This window comes from Antedon mediterranea, chromosome 3, assembly GCF_964355755.1.
Source record: "Antedon mediterranea chromosome 3, ecAntMedi1.1, whole genome shotgun sequence".
NCBI classification, from domain to species: domain Eukaryota; kingdom Metazoa; phylum Echinodermata; class Crinoidea; order Comatulida; family Antedonidae; genus Antedon; species Antedon mediterranea.
In genome coordinates, this window is record NC_092672.1 from 28703820 (window position 1) to 28721431 (window position 17612).

The window sequence follows — 17612 nt, forward strand, 5'->3', positions numbered from 1 at the left end:
TTTCGTAGTTTACAGACCGATTGTATTGTACACATGTAATTATCAATTTTAAAGTTCGGTTATACAAAAAGGAAACTATTAAAAAAGAAATCAATTAACAAAATCCCTTGTCCATTTATGAACTGACCCATACTGAAACATTATACACTAAATATTCATGACCATTTTCCCGCCACTCATCTGTTTATAGCATGGTCACTTATCATTCCAGCTTTTACTTTAATGGGTCCCACAAGGTTTCTCAGATTCAAGTCAAATTCAGCAGATAAATCATTCAAGTATTTGGGTATAAGCATACCTGTTACATATCTACGGACCTCTTGCATTTATCCAAGTTACGTCATTGTAAATCATTGTGTAAACTCACTTGCCAGTTGCATTATGTTCACCAACCTAGTACACTTACCTACAATACTTTTTTATTTAATCTTAATAGTAAGGTTAATCCTTCTGATTGTGTGGACATGGATTGTGATGCATTTAAGAAAGCAATGATCAGAGATGAAGATGGTGGAATTCTAGGAGGATCACGGCCTGGTTATGTTATTCCTGATTCTTCATACGAATGGGATGGAGATCCGAGACGTGGACTTGGTGATTATAGAATTCCCAACATGATGGTTACAGACATCGATGGTAGTAAAATTCCTTATGATGAAAAATGTCCACATAAAGGTTGGCTGTCTGTTTTAATTTTGAATTATTTTAGATTTTGTAAACCTTGATAATATCTAGTAACTGCGTTTTTTACCTAAAATCTTTTCTCCTAATAAAGTTGCACTCTTAAACATGACTAGTACAGTCCACGCAATTTTTTTGTTGCATCCCGTTTTTGATGGGTAAGAGAATCACTGTGTTGTAGCGGTGATCTTTATATAACCTGCTTTTTTCTTTAAGGTATCATTGGTACAGAAAGTTGCATATGGCATGACTCTTGGCAGGCTTTTGAATGCTATGACTATGATTACGCTATGTTAATTATTGAAAGTCTTGATCCGGACACAGAAGTACGACGTCTTTCACCAATCGCCATTGGGTCTAACGGTTATGTTGATTTGATCAATGGACCTCAAGATCATGGCTGGTGTCATGGGTACACATGTCAAGAGCGCATCAGCACATTTATGTCTATCGTTGCAATTGGAGAGACTTATGAAATGTATATGAGTTCCACAAATCCTCAAACGTTACGACTTCATTTCTTGAACACAACTCCAGATCAAAAAATAGTTGTCGGCATATGGTATGCCAATCCTCAACGCTTAGATGTGTACCATCAAGGTCGCTATGTCATGCCAAATAACGGGCAGCTGGATGGAGATACGTTCATATGGGTTCCAGAAGATCCAAACGGAACAGACGATCAGTTTATGCCAACTCCTGACTCCAACATTTATGGCGAAAACTATTTTGATCGCGATTGGCAGACTCTTTGGATACTTATACGTGGTAGTGACCCAATTGACATCATCACTACACCGGTTATAATGGTTGACGTTGGTGTGGCTCCTGTTGATGTTGATGACTTTTATGAAGAAGATCTTGTTAACAATCTTGCCAGTTTGCTTGGTGTTGATGAGTCTCAGATTAGAGTCGTTGATGTTGTCAGGGAAGGTGGTCGTAGAAAAAGATCCACAGAATTTCAAGTTTTAATTGAGATTGGAGAATCACCAAGAGCATCATCGAACAGCTCAGAGAATTCAGGTAGACCTAAATATATTCTTTCTTGTATATATAATATATATAGTAAGAAAATATCTTTCTTTGACCATACCAAAGTATCACATAATCTATCCAGATTTCTTCTTCTCTGTTTTTAGTTTCATGTTTAGAAATTAGTTTCAATTCAAGTTCATTTCATTGGCTATTATTTTGATATCTAAACAATAATTAATATGTCTTTTTTTCAGGCAATTCAACCCTTGAATATGATGAGTTAGTTAACCTTCAAGTAGAAATAGTTAATACAGCACAAACCGGTACTTTGTCCGAGAGTCTTGAAGTTGAGGTTATATCATTAGCAATGACCGATCCTTCTTCCCCAGCTGAAGACCCAACAGGAGGTGTCAGAGCAACAAATGAAACAGGAGGTCCAAGTACAGGTAATGAAACGTAAGTCACATTTTAAGCCTTCAAAGAAGTAATAAAAGGTTGAAGTAGAGTTTTCTGTAGGGTTCCACTAGTAAAAAACTGGCTTGTATCGTCTTTTCCAAAGTCTTAAATTGTATTCTTATGTGTAGCTTGCAACAAATATAACCCTAATTAAATGCCTATATCATTACATTGGTTCACAGGTATTCTGAGAAGCAAGCTGAAGAAGAAGCGGCCAGTGAGCCAGGAGTAGCAATCATCTATCAATTCCCAAGCACGATGAGCATACATGTACAACCGGCTGATGCTACGGAGAACCATCCATTTGGGGTTCAACCTTGCATCTGTATATTGGATACCAGTGTAGGTTTGACACAATTCTTTCTAAACTTTATTATAGGCTATCAAACGTTGGTAATACACCATAGGTTTGATACAAATATTCGGACAAAAAAAAGGAACTATTCAATGATTTGTTGTTTTTTTCCAGGGTAACATTGTGCAAAATCTTGGACATTCTTCACATCCATGGAAAATGCAGGCAGTTTTGCAACGCCCAGGAGTATCTGATGCAGAGCTGGTCAGCAACAACACTGTAGATATAATATATGGCTGGGCCAACTTCACTGATCTTGCCATTAATCTGCCGGGAAGTGGATACTTCTTGGAATTCAGCATTGTTTATCCCAACACATCCACGCTAGAAGGCACCAACTCAATGGAGTTTTCTGTAAGTGAGAGTGTTTTCTACATATCCATCGCTGATCAACCGACTAGCCCTTTAAAGGTTTTGGAGACATTTGATGTTCAGTTTAATCTAATTGAAGATTTTACTACGGATATTGCAGAACATCTGGATTCTAAGGTTGGTGATTGCTTAATGAATTATACAATTCCCCTTACACCAAGCTTAAAAGTACCTTCAATTGTAGACTACTGTTGTGTATCCAATCTAAGAGCAACTTCTGTTGAAGACTAGCCTACAGTACCTACAAGTCACTCCCATAAAACATCTAACTCTAACAACACTCAATAAGTTACAAGTTTCCATTAAGCTAAAATCAAATTTAAGGCCGTTTTCAATACCGTAATAATTACATCCAGTTATCATCTCAAAATCCAACTTAATGTCCTGTTTCAACGTTCCAATATGTCTTATTTTTAGAATTACAACTGGACAGCTAACATAAGTTTATACATGCCGGAAAACTACCGTGGTACTTTACAAGGCCAGTTGACTACTCAAGTGGACCTGACGTCAGCACAAGGCGTCTTCTACAACTTATCGATCAGTGCTACTGGTTTTCAATATGTTTTACAAATTGAAGTGGTTACCATCCCAAGCAATGATTACTACCTGTCTGCACAGTTAGATCAATTTGATATAAGCAATGTTGATAAGCATACAGAAAATCCAGTTAAAGTAGGCTTGAAGTTTTATGGAGACTATGCAACAGTGGCAGCAGGAAAAGAAGACTATCTTGCAATTAACTTCATTAATAACTTTGCTGTTTCATATCCAAAGGTCACTATTTCTTCAGTAGAAATCAGTGAAGGTAAGTTCACAATCTGCGAATTGAGTGGTTGTTAACGTTTTTTATTGATCAGTTCAATGTTTGTTTAAGAATGTTTCTCATTTGGTTCCATCATCATTATTTATTTGATGACTGGAGAGACTGCAAAAACAAACGAAGTCATTCATCATGACCTCACTGCAGGTTGCATATCATTCTTAGTCTTTTTACAACATTTCGTTAGCTCATTATGACGGATGTACTAAAACGAAGAAAGTCATTTATCGTGACCTCTGCAGGTGGCATATTGTTAACGTTGTACACAATTTTCGTTAATTCAGGTTCAATCATCTTTGATTTTATAATGACTGGAGATACTTCAAATACACTAGAAGCCATTTTTCGTGACCTTGGTGTAGGTCTTATATCATTAACCTTTGATGGACATATTCTTGAAGCAGATCCAAGTTATATTATGCTTAATGGTAAACCTTTCGAGCCTAAAGTTGTAAGTCAAATAGCTTGTTTTTATTTATACAACCTGTATTTATTTCAAATTGCATTAATTTATTTAGGAAAAATTCAGAATTAATAAACAATATGCCTATATTGTATGGTCAAAATATGTTTAATTAAACTAAATTTATTAATTGTAATTATTGATAATTCAATAGTAAAATAAGTTTTTGTGGTACACAATGCGTTTCCTAAAATGAAGTAAAATAAGGTAATCTCGAATTTTTGTTTGTTATGCTATAATCGCCTTCTAGAGCATAAACGAAATATTGAGACATACTCAGCTTTACTTTATTTCCTTTATGAAAGCGCATGGTTTACCGCAAAATAAATCTCTTTACTAGTATTTATTCATCATCTTTAACCAATAATATGTTGTGTTTTAGGACGATCCGTCTGGTCTTCCAATATGGGCCATTGTGTTGATTGTAATAATCAGCTTATTAATGGTTTTCATCATGGGAGCTGCTTTGGTCAGAGTTTGCTACAGTCCTAGTAAGAATCAATTTTTTATGAAGAGAGAAAATAACAAATGTTACTATAGGCCTAATAAGTTCAATTTATCCACGGAGGCCCAGATCAACACAAGGCTGCTTTTCCCAGCTTCTCGAACTTCACTAAATTCTTATTGGATGCTACACACACAGATCCTCTAAATTTGAGATGCAGACGAGCATTTTCATACATGTATACATACTGTGCATTAATTGAACACATTTGCAGTAAAATGTGTTTACAACAAGGTCATCGATTAGAAATTGAGCAACGCATTGCTTTTGTATCCTTTGACATCAATTGACAATTTCAGTAATTTTCATTTGATCGTCCACAGCGCCTTAAACTTCTCACTAACGCTTTACTAGTAGCTACTTAAAATATATCCGTTTTAAAGGCAGGCTGTTTATTCTCTCTTTTTAGTCTTTGTCTTCTTATACAAAATGAAGTTTTTAATTGTTAAAATTGTTAAAACGGAGTTGGATAGCCGAGTGGTTAGGACAGTTGACTGTCATACAGATAGACCCTGGTTCAATTCCCGACAACTTCCAGTCCACTCAGCTGTAAATGAGTACCTAGTTGAAATACTAGGGAAGAAAAAAGGCGGCGTTGAAAGGAACTGGCCATCCTACCACATAATACCGAGGCTTAGTACTTTAGTAATTGTCGGCGCAACGGTAAAATAAAACAACTACTAAATGTATACAGTAAACTATGCAATTTATTCCAAGTGAATCAAGTGAGGATTCTCAATAAATAGATAAAATATACAATATACAATGTTTGATAAGACAGAGCAATAAACGGTGTAGCTAAGATGCTGGTTGAGAAAAGAGTGTGTTAATAATGTGGTCAGTGCATGGTAATATTGGGCTTGGCCCACCTCATCTGACCAATTAGGATTAAGAGAATTAATGTGGTTTTCTGTTAGAGTCATTAACATTCTTAAAATCCATTAGCTAGAAAAGTGAAGGTAACAGGAAGGTAACCTGTCAATGTGAGGTTAAATAAAGAGATATATAGAGGATGTATAAATAATCAAATTAAAAGCAAATGTTGAATTGTTTAAAAGCTATGTGGTAGGTCTGCTACAGGAGCCCCCTTCCAGTGAAAGAATTAATGATAGAACGAGACAAAACGTTGAGGGAAATGAACATGTCTACCAGAACGAGTAGTACGGGGAGGGGTTGCCAAAATGGGTGACGGGTTGGTTGGTTTGACTAGGGGTGATGCTTGTAGCTTGGGAGTGAGGGTTTGCTCTTGGCTTTTAAATATATCAGTATCCAAATGAGCTACCTTTAAGCGATCAATACTGACTGTGTCCTGTCGACCATTTAGATCGAGAACAAAGTGTTTGTCTGTTCGACTTAATACCTTAAATGGACCATCATATGGACGTTGTAAGGGTTTTCGAACAGAGTCCCTTCGCACAAAAACATGGGTACAATTAAATATTTCTTGATTGATATAGGATTTACGGTTAGAGTTGGTGCGGGTAGGTGTGGGACGTAGTTTACTCATATTATCACGCAATCTATCAATATAATTAGAATAATCACAATGTTCAGAGTTTGAATTAAAGAATTGTCCAGGTAATCTTAAAGTAGTGCCATAAACAAGTTCAGCTGCACTATGACCTAGATCAGCCTTAAGGGCTGTACGAATGCCTAAAAGTACTATAGGTAAATGTTCTGTCCATTTAGTGTGATCATTATGTGCTTTGAGAGAACCCTTCAAATGTCGATGAAAACGTTCTACAAGTCCGTTCGCAATAGGATGGTAGGCAGTTGTATGAATGTGCTTAGTTCCTAGTAAGTTGGCGAGTGAATGAAATAATGCAGATTCAAATTGTCTTCCTCGATCTGTTGTAATGGTTGAAGGTATTCCGAATGAAGCGATCCATCGATTGACAAATGCGTGTGCGACAGTATCGGCTGTGATATCCGGAATAGGTACGGCTTCGGGCCATCGAGTAAAACGATCGATAAAAGTGAGTAAATAAGAAAAACCATTTGACGGAGGGAGAGGTCCAACAATATCTATATGTACATGGTCAAAACGGGCGTCAGGTGTAGAAAAAGTAGAGAGTGGCGAAACGGTGTGCCGGTGTACTTTGGAACGTTGACATTGAATGCATGTTTGAGACCATCGTCGTACATCACGATTGATTGCTGGCCATACGAAACGGTCAGTAATTAAACGTTGTGTTGCTCGTATACCAGGATGTGATAGCGAATGTAGAGTGTCAAATATTATGCGTCTGAATTCTTGTGGGATATATGGACGTGGATTGCCTTTGGAAATATCACAAAGAATTGTAGAGTCAGAAGTTGGAATTGGAAAGTTTTGAAATTGTAGTGAAAACGGTGATTCAAGTAGCTTGTGCAATTCATCGTCATTCTTTTGTGCAGCAGCAATAAGACTAAAATCAACAATGTTAGTTGTGTTGTGACTGAACGTATTAAGTTCGATTCGCGACAATGCATCAGCTGCTGCATTAGCTTTTCCACTCACATGGCGTATGTCCGTTGTAAATTGAGATATGAAATCGAGATGACGGATTTCGCGTGGCGAGTGACGATTTGGTTTGGCGAGTAAAGCATACACAAGTGGCTTATGGTCAGTAAAAATATGAAATGAGCGTCCTTCAAGTGAATGACGAAAATGTTTAACTGAAAGGTATGCCGCCAAAAGTTCACGACCAAATGTGCTGTATCGCGTCTGCGCTGGTTTCAACTTCTGTGAGAAAAATGAAATAGGTTGCCAATTGTTGTCAATGCATTGTTGTAGTATACCCCCTATGGCCACATCCGAAGCGTCAACCATGATACTTAAAGGTGCATTTGGCTGCGGATGGGTGAGAAATGTAGCACTTGCGAGGGCGACTTTAATATTATTAAATCCCAATAAAGCTGCGTCGGTCCATACCAGATCCTGTTTCTTACCTGCCCCAACAAGTAGAGCTGTGACAGGTTGTAAAATCTGGGCACACTGCGGTATAAATCGCCTATAAAAGTTAATAAGTCCAAGGAATTCACGTAGTTTGCGTAAAGAAGTTGGTTGTGGAAAGTTTTGTATCGCTTCGACCTTTACTTGAAGTGGTCGGACACCTTGCGAATCAACATGATGTCCAAGAAACTCGAGTGACGAAACTCCAAATTGGCATTTCGCTGGGTTGAGAACAACGCCATACTCATTAAGACGTGTGAATAGTTGATGAAGATGAGTTTCGTGTTCCTCGGCGTTGGAACTTGCAACAAGCAGGTCGTCGATATAAGCGTAGCAAAAATCCAATCCACGCGTTACCTGATCAATAAAACGTTGAAAAGTTTGAGCGGCATTGCGGAGGCCAAATGGCATTCTATCAAATTCAAAAAGTCCAAATGGTGTAGTAATTGCTGTTTTATGAACATCAGCAGGTTCAACTGGTATCTGATGGTAAGCTCGGACGAGATCAATCTTAGAAAATATAGTGGATCCGTGCAGAGATGCTGTAAAATCGTGCATGTACGGGATAGGATACCGATCTGCAACAGTAGCATTGTTCAATGCTCGATAATCCCCACAGGGACGCCAATCCCCAGGAGTTTTCTTAGGCACCATATGTAAAGGTGATGCCCAGTTACTTTTAGAGGGGCGTATAATTCCAAGCTGCATCATGTGTTCAAATTCATGTCTGGCTGTTTTGCAGCGGTCATGTGCGAGCCGTCGAGGATGTGACGAAATTGGTGGACCATGGGTCTGAATATGATGTGTCACATCGTGTTTTAGCGACGCTTCCTGATAACAAGGGCGTGTAATGTTTGGGAATTTTGTAAGAATGTAGTCCCAATTGGACTTAGCCTCAAGGGTGGTAAATATAAGACCGAGAGGCGAAGTTTTGGAGGCGACACCTTGAATACTCAGGTTGGTGGTAGTGTCAATGAGTCGTCGATTATTCATATCGACTAACAGTCCAAAATGTCTTAAAAAATCAGCCCCTATGATGGGGTGTGTGACGTCTGCGACAACAAATAACCATTGAGATGTTCGTCTCAAACCTAAGTCTAAGGTTACAGAGCGATGTCCATAAGTGTTGATAGATGTATTATTTGCGGCAGTCAAAGTAGACTCTTGTCGCCTATGTAGACGCTCATGGCGAGTAGGTGGAACAACGCTAACTTCTGCCCCAGTGTCTATGAGGAAACGTTGTTTGGATAATTGATTAACAATAAAGAAAAGGCGACTTACGATTTGACGGCCAGCAACATTCGTCGCATTTAGTTGTCGGCGTTGGAGTTTTCCGAACACGGCGGATTGCATTTTCGAGCATTTACTCCAAATTTTTCATGGTACCAACAGAGTTGAGGAGTGTTGTTTGAATGTTGAGCTGAGCGATTGGTACTGTTAGGTTGAGCAGGAGATGAATGCCTACCACTCGATCGATTTCGATGTCGACTTGTGCTGCGACTCTGATATCTGTTGTGCCGTCGGTCAGATTGCAAGGAATTAACTTGCGTTGACAGTTGTTGAATCTGTTTTTGCAGGTTTTCAAGGGTCGCAGACAAGGAGGGTGTATTGTCCGTGTGTACTGCCGATACACTTGTTGGCGCAGTTGCAGTTACAGATACTTCAATAATTTTGTCAGCCAATGATGTCAAGCTTCCCAGGTCCAACTCATCCTTGGTTGAAGCTAGGATAAGCTGTACATTAGTTGGGAGGCGACTTAAGAATAGTTGTTTCATAATTGAAGATTCAAGTGGCCTGTCGCCTAAGAGTTGTAACATCCGTCGGTATAATTGCAACGGTTTCCTATCCCCCAACTCCTCGGCCGTCAGGAGTTGGCGGAGGCGCTGTTGGTCGGAGTCAGTTGTCCGACGTATTAAGGTATCTTTCAAGTTCACATACCTGTTAGCAGTAGGCGGGTTGAGAAGTAGATCCCGAACTTCCTGCGCAATTTCAGGTTGCAATGATCCGACTAAGTAAGCGTATTTTGTAGCATCTACTGTAATCCCACGCGTTGTGAACTGTGCTTCCACTTGGGTGAACCACAATATCGGATCATTGGGCCAGTATGGAGGCAGTTTCAACGCTACCGAAGAAATTGGCCTGTTGACGGTTGCTGCGTCAGGAGCGGGCACCACAGGTTGTTCCTGGTGCTGGGGTTGTGCTGGAGGTTGCGGTAGCTGTCGTTGTTGCTGTTGTCCTTCCATTTTAAGTTAAATTCGGTATAAGAAAGTCGAGGGTCACCACTTTAGTAATTGTCGGCGCAACGGTAAAATAAAACAACTACTAAATGTATACAGTAAACTATGCAATTTATTCCAAGTGAATCAAGTGAGGATTCTCAATAAATAGATAAAATATACAATATACAATGTTTGATAAGACAGAGCAATAAACGGTGTAGCTAAGATGCTGGTTGAGAAAAGAGTGTGTTAATAATGTGGTCAGTGCATGGTAATATTGGGCTTGGCCCACCTCATCTGACCAATTAGGATTAAGAGAATTAATGTGGTTTTCTGTTAGAGTCATTAACATTCTTAAAATCCATTAGCTAGAAAAGTGAAGGTAACAGGAAGGTAACCTGTCAATGTGAGGTTAAATAAAGAGATATATAGAGGATGTATAAATAATCAAATTAAAAGCAAATGTTGAATTGTTTAAAAGCTATGTGGTAGGTCTGCTACAGTACAATGAGCTCCTAACAGCTCATTCCCTTACGTTCAGAATGAACAAGGGACTCACATTTAACTTTAATTGTTAAATACGTATGTTGACTTTGTGTGGACACCTTCTTAGTCTAGACTCTGATATCCCAGCTCAAAGAGCTGTATACGAAACAGACACTGAGAAGAGTCAAAAGACCAAAGGGACGACCCATGGATTAAAAGGATAGAAAATGAAAAAAACAGTCTATGCACACTTAATCTCTCTGATTGGAGAAGTCTTGTTAAGTGCGCTATGTCGCAAGACGTTCAGCGTCCGTGATAATAATGTTTACGATCCCGAACTATCACAGCATATTAATTGAAACGTCGAGAAACGCAACCGTTTTTTTCATATTTATTTCATTATGCAATGCAACATGTTAAATACTTTGATTATACACCTATCGTGTATACGTTTATATACTGTATGGCAGTTTTTTTTATTATTGTGAATTATAATTAAATATATACGTGTTTGTTTGTAGAGCACAAAGTTTCTAAAATAGAGAAAATGGCACTGACTGAGATGGTATCTCCAGTTAAAATGTCAGGCTATGCGAATGAATCCGAAGAAGAGACTTCACTGAGTTCTAGCAGTGGATCTAATCAACTATTGTAAGTATTATGCCTAATAAATAAATAAATATTTAGAATATTTGTTCTTCTTTGTGTTTAAGTATACAGTGCCAGTAACTACTGTTAATGTGTATACTAAACTGCTTGTCAGTCCAAACTTATAGCATTCTATTTTGTTGCCTTTTTTTCTTCTTTGGAATAAAAAAATGTATTATTAGTTATTTTTCTGATTTAATTTCTATGGAATTTTTAACAAGCAACTTACATTACAAAAAAAAAATACCTTAGAAATGTAGAGAAAGAAAAACAATTAAATAATTATGTTACGTCCTTTCAAAATATATGTAGGGAGCTTCCTACAAAAAGGTCTTATACAAAAAAAACAACAAAGTAAAACAGTTAAGAAACAGATGATAATAGAAATTAGACTATTTATGTGGCATGGTCATTAGCGAAACAGTAAGAGAAAATTAAACTGTCTCAACATTGTTTGAAGAATAACTTGTAGTAAAAGTTTGATCCAAAGGAAATTTAAAGGGCTAACAGGTAGAATGAATCTTAACAACAACAATAATGATGCATTAAGGCCAACTCATACAGCATCGTACGATGAGGCCCGAAGAGACGTCTTGACTCGTCGGTGCTGTCTGAGTTGAATCCCGACGAGACGAGTCTTCTTGAGATAGCGTCGAGCATAGTTTTTAAGTTGTCGGAAGGTTTAATTTTCTTCCGACGAGACGACTCTGAGTTTGCCTTAGTAGTTGCCATTACTTTGAAGCTGTTACAGCAGAGTTATATATTTTGACAGAATTTCAATGGATGAGTTGCAAGTGCCTAGGGCATCTTCAAGTCGTAGTAAGTCACCAGGTTTTAACACGCCATCTAGAACACCAGAAATAATGGTAACAGCCCTGCCACCAGGTTTTGCCGACGGTTCACACGAACAAGGTAAATTCTTTAAGAAAATGTAATTTGATTTTTCATGTGGGTTATGAAGAATTTATCTCGCTTACGTATTATTGGCAATTCAAGCTTGAGCCAATAAAGAGAACATTCTTCAAAATAGTACAACCATTTAGAGCAATACTTTTGATTTGCTTATAGAATTTACAACAATAAATTATTCCTTTTATCAGTCATGGAAGATCGAGCCAATATGTATGTCATGTTTTCCACGCCAGAACGGTCATTCAAGAAGATAGGTTTACTGTCCGTAAACCTAGTTGGAACTCTTAGCACTCTCCGTGCAGATTTGAAGGAAAGCCTGGGTAGCAAACTCCAACAACTACCATTCGCTTTCTTAAGTGAAAGCCTTGTGGATATTGATGGGGCTAGTGAGCGAAGGAGGACGGTCCATGAGACTTATGCGTCTGACAGTGTTCTTATTCGGTACATTGAAGGCAAAGGTAAGTTACAAAATGAAAGAAAATATTTTACCTTTCTAAAGTTTTGACATGATAACATGTTTTCTCTTCAATAGTAGAATATAAATATCAGCAATGTTATGAAAGACAGATTTTGACTTATTTTTAACTAGCATTTAAACAAAAACCTTTTTTAATTAAAGAGATGGGAATTTTTTGTGATTAATTGACACATGTTAGCCATTGAGTTTTTGGTTTTTACCAATGAAAAGGCTATTGTTTTCACTGCAGAATTATTATGTCAGTGTTTTTACACTAGATAATGATATTCATTTTATCTTTTTATAGCGCAAACATACATAAATCAGCAATTGTTTTTACAGATTTATCGAAGTTGTGTATCTGTGGTTTGATTGGTCAATTTGAATGCTCTTTGTGTCATAGTCAAACTTACTGTAGCCCCACCTGCCAGTCATATGATTGGGCAAAGCACTGCAAAATATGCAGTGGAATGTAGACGAACAATTTCGCACAACGTTTGGTAGACTGTGTCGTCATAGATTATGACTGTATATATACCAGTTCTCTGACTATCGTTGAAGAAATTAATATTGTATAGTAATTATCGTATTTGTCCAGTTTTTAAATAAAATATAAATAAAATATAAATGTGGGGCTAGTTATAGTTTTAGCAATGATTGTTAGCTAAGTTGATAAAAATGAAGTTTTATTTTGATTTTCATGGTATGTTTTAAAGGTCATTTTACAAAGAAAAGTACAAAATAAACATGAATACATTCATTAATACTGCATTCTATCGGGTAATAATTCATTTTCAGGGGTACAGAGAGAAAGGCTAAACCGCGATGACGTCACTAAAATTGGTGAGTTGGATATTGAGTGTAAACAAAAACGGATCTGTCTACATTTTTTTTTTGCGGTAGAGTATGTACACAAATGGGGAAAACCATGTACTAAAAACACCTCTTATAATATTCGAAACATTTATTTACATTTGTATTACAGTACATAAAAGCCACGAAAGAGTGTATGGAAACCAATAATTAAAGAGGGTCTTTTTGACCTAACATAGATGCTTAACTTGTAAAGATGGCAACACTGTCGTAGTTAGGATAAGGCCAGAATGTTTCTCGTATAGCATAGGGGAATCAGTGCTTCTAACATTTGGAAAGACATTATATAGATGTAAATATTGACGATTATAGATGGTTTTCAATATCTGATTATCCATTCTATAAGATTAACATTAAAGTTTATATTATTTGAACGGAATATTATGTAAATGTCCTGTGTGATTTTTTAATTTTCTGAATTAGGACTAATGGGATTGTGTTCTCTAATTTTAATAGTTTTTGAAACGTCGTTTCAATTTCATTTAGAATTTGATTAGATCTTATTATTATTATTTTATTTTGCTCATAAATCATCAGGACCTATAGCTAATCACATTTTGTCAACTAGAGATACTAATGTTAAATAAAAAATCCAGTCATATAGCATGTGTAACCTTCGACCCTTTAATTGAAAAAGGGAAAAATATATTGATACTGACGTCTCAAGGGATGAACATTTTTTCTGAAAAAATAGCCTACCATATACAATAATTGTTTCCTTTATTGATACATTGTTTCTCTAATTAACAAATACATTAAAAAATACCTACTTTATTTTTACGCCAACCTAGCAATTTTTAAAGGCCTTTTTAATTGATTTACTACAAGGCGGAAATGCAGTCATTTTAATTGAAAAGAAAAGTAATTAAGAAAATTAATGTTTAAAACAATTATTTAAAAATTAAATAAATTGTGTGAAAATTCAGTTATTATTATTATGTTTTGATATGAGATTTGTCAATATGTTCTAGTTTAAACGTTTAATTCATAGTCAGTTAAGTTCCAGTTAAGTTTTTTTTGGCTAGTGTAAATGGAAATTTCCTCCTAGTTCAAATCGTGTTCCTCTCCCAGTCGATAGTGTAAAAAGGGTATTATAGACGTGGATGTATAACAATACACATTTATAACTCCATGGTTATAGACATAGCAATATATACATATAAAATAAATGAAGTTGCCTACTCTTTTCTGTTAATGAACGATTAACATGTTAATAATTGATTTCTCGTTTTAATCCATATGGCCAATGTGTTTGTGTAACGACAGATAGAATAAATGAATAGGACATATACTGTTTAGAGAAGATTATACTGAAGGTATTACTAAAGGAAAAGTAAAAAGAAAATATTCTTGAGGTAGGAATGGTGCAATGTTGGTAGATTGAATTTATTAAGACATATGAGAGATATACAAACTTAAAAAGAATCATACGATTAAAAAGTTGACCTTTATTTTTATACAACGCGCGACTCGACCACTGCGCACGCTCAGCAACTGTTCAGTTGAATTGAGTCAATTAATTTCAATATTGGTTATTATTTTAGCGACTTTCCTTATGGGCCGAGAATGGGCTTAGCATCTACAGTAGTAACACATAGAGAAGATTGTTTTGTTGACTTAAGCTCTCTGTATAATGTCAAACTTTATTTGACAAGAAAATGTAATGTGCCCATATATGGACATGATGTCATATCACTACCATATTTGGGCTTTTCACTCTTTTTTTGTCAAACTCTTTTATTTTGTAGACTCTAGAATTAGAAATGATATATATTGAGTACACCTCAGTGAGTAGGCCTACACCTCAGTGAGTAGGCCTACACCTCAGTGAGTAGGCCTACACCTCAGTGAGTAGGCCTACACCTCAGTGAGTAGGCCTACACCTCAGTGAGTAGGCCTACACCTCAGTGAGTAGGCCTACACCTCAGTGAGTTCCTATACAAAAGATAGGCTTACAAAGTAAATGTTAATGTTTCCAATGATCATAATTTGCTAGCAATTTTTCTTGGGTTTATAATTATGGTTTTTCCCAAAAGGAAAGTAATTGCGTTTATACTGGGTGCAACGCGTTTTGTTTCCCTTGTACGAACCAAGCCTTGCCGAGCGGCGGCGGTATTTAGCAATATAAATCCTATAAAGTTCAATTTGGTGTTAACAAATTATATATTCCAAGAATATATATAAATGCATAAAATAAAATCTAGGTATAAATCATTATTATAATTAATAGTATTGTTATAAAATATTATATATAGATTTATAAGTTTAGTTATAATTAGTCTATTATACGTACAAATGCATTTGCTACAACTGTATAAAATAATAAAAGCATATAGACTATTTCACTGGTCTATTATGTGTGGAAGTGGTTGTACCATTCTATTAGATTTCCATCCCATAAAAATAAAGTTATTTAAAGTAATGTTTTGTTTCATTGTCATATGTACCAAAATAATTATTAATGTACATCTGTATAGGCTATAGTCTAAGCAGGTAAAACATTTTTTAAATTTCATGTGTTCTCTTCTTACCAGTGTAGGCCTACTTTATCCTAGACCCTAACCTAGTCAGCGATATCGTGTAATCCGTGTATTGTAGGTACTTAATACAAGCAGACGTATCTAGATGACTTGCGATAGTGAGACGCTATCTACTGACGGCTATAGATTAGGTCAACAGCGTAACGTCCCGTCAGACAGATGAGGTGTCGCATTGCACTGGTGCCAATCAAACAAACACGCTTTTTTAACTCCGTGTCTCCATGGATTAATTTTTTATCCTTAATTCATGCTAGAATCTATACTAAATGTATATAAACATCATACAAAACATGGCACAACTGTACTTCTAACTTATTCCACACGCTTATGTAACATTACATTTTTTTAAAGTAGAACGTATAACAACAAAAGATCAACATGCATTCTGAAAAGAAAGCATTAGTAGGATTGACGTAAAACATGATATACATTTCAAAGAAATATATTTCTAAGCTAAACTACATAAACAATAAAATAACTTTATAAGAGAACGACGTGTAACTGTAGAGGGCGTAAATGGAATGCAAGCGAACTGTATTCCTATAAAAAAGATATTAATAATTTAATATGGGCTGAAATAAATTGTTCTGGTGCTTTAGTGACAACAACACTATATTCTGCATCAACACGCAAGTGAGTCGACCAATCACAAGCGACTGTTTGAATTTATCTATCGCATCATGATTGGTCCGAATTACTTGCAGCCCGCACTGAGAACCAAGGAATAGGCCTCCCGAGTAGGCCTACAAAAATGGGTAAACCAGATTCTCGAAAATGTCATTGACTTGTATGTAAAGAGTTGTATTCTCTGGCGATTCTTTGAATTCGTGTCATCATCAAATTCACCAATAATTGGTCGTTGTCGTAGAAACTGTTACAAAGTCCTGGTTTGCGAGACACGTTCCCTGGTGCGTCATTGGTTGTGTGTCATGGTTGAATACCTCCGCCGCGATAGAGAGATATAATACGAACGGCTACGCATAAATACAATCAATTTATAAAAAGAATGTTTTAAAGCGATTTTGTGTCTTTAATTCCTAAAACGTTTTAAGCTTAATTGTTTATGAATATGTATCAAAGAAAATATATGACATGTTTCTCTCAGTTTATAATAATAATAGATCCATATTTTTGTATAATTATTGTAATATTATTTTATTATGTTGGGGACCCCTTTGGAAACAAGCCTCTGGGCTTAAAGGGCCATCCCCTGCTTTCCATGCTTATTTTCTTGTCTAGTCTTGTATTTTTATATTTAATGTTTCTCTTTTTATTTCATTTACATTATATTGTTTTATTTATTTGTACTGTATTTGGAAAGCAATAAATATTACTTACTTACTTACTTATGAGCGGATCTTGTGCGGTGGGATTGTTTTTTCTTGGTGTGTATATTTGTTTAACTTTCTTTATGAACTCTCTACTACTAATTTTTATTGGTTTCTTCTGTATTGATTCTTCTACTTTATGCCCTGGATGTATTGCCTTTGTGGCGAGTGGTACTGATACATTGTAATTCCAAATAATAAATAAATAAATCTTACAAAATCCTTAATCTTGGTTGTTTTACGTCATATTGTTCAAGGTCGTGAGTTACCACATACAGAGGGAATTACACTACGTACACATATTTTAATGGCTGGGGTAACAGGAGAAAATTGTTTGATGTTTAAGGAAACGATTGTATTGCATGAAAACCATATTATTTTGAGGTTACCAAACAAAAACAAAAAAACACCACATGCAAAGCGTGTGATCACACTACAAAACAATAACATCCCCCTTGCAAAATCCAATCGAAATGAACTAGGCCTAACATGTTATGCAGGTGATACGAAGGCCGACGTATCTACTACAAACAAAATAGCACCCTTTACAAAATCCAATCAAATTTTGTACACCACAAAACAAA

General features: G+C 36.2%; 1 protein-coding gene across 1 annotated transcript in view; it reads left to right on the plus strand.

The window, feature by feature from the left end:
- LOC140045153 (fibrocystin-L-like) overlaps positions 1-17195 on the plus strand; it is a 37422-nt gene extending 20227 nt beyond the window's left edge. The window contains exons 29-40 of the mRNA XM_072089921.1: positions 437-675; positions 898-1704; positions 1911-2112; positions 2295-2454; positions 2582-2956; positions 3257-3647; positions 3947-4113; positions 4508-4616; positions 10792-10921; positions 11691-11830; positions 12019-12288; positions 12630-17195. Of these exons, the coding sequence (XP_071946022.1) occupies positions 437-675; positions 898-1704; positions 1911-2112; positions 2295-2454; positions 2582-2956; positions 3257-3647; positions 3947-4113; positions 4508-4616; positions 10792-10921; positions 11691-11830; positions 12019-12288; positions 12630-12763 (3124 nt within the window). The 3' untranslated portion in view covers positions 12764-17195. The remainder of the gene's footprint in view (positions 1-436; positions 676-897; positions 1705-1910; positions 2113-2294; positions 2455-2581; positions 2957-3256; positions 3648-3946; positions 4114-4507; positions 4617-10791; positions 10922-11690; positions 11831-12018; positions 12289-12629) is intronic.
- Positions 17196-17612: the final 417 nt, after the last annotated feature.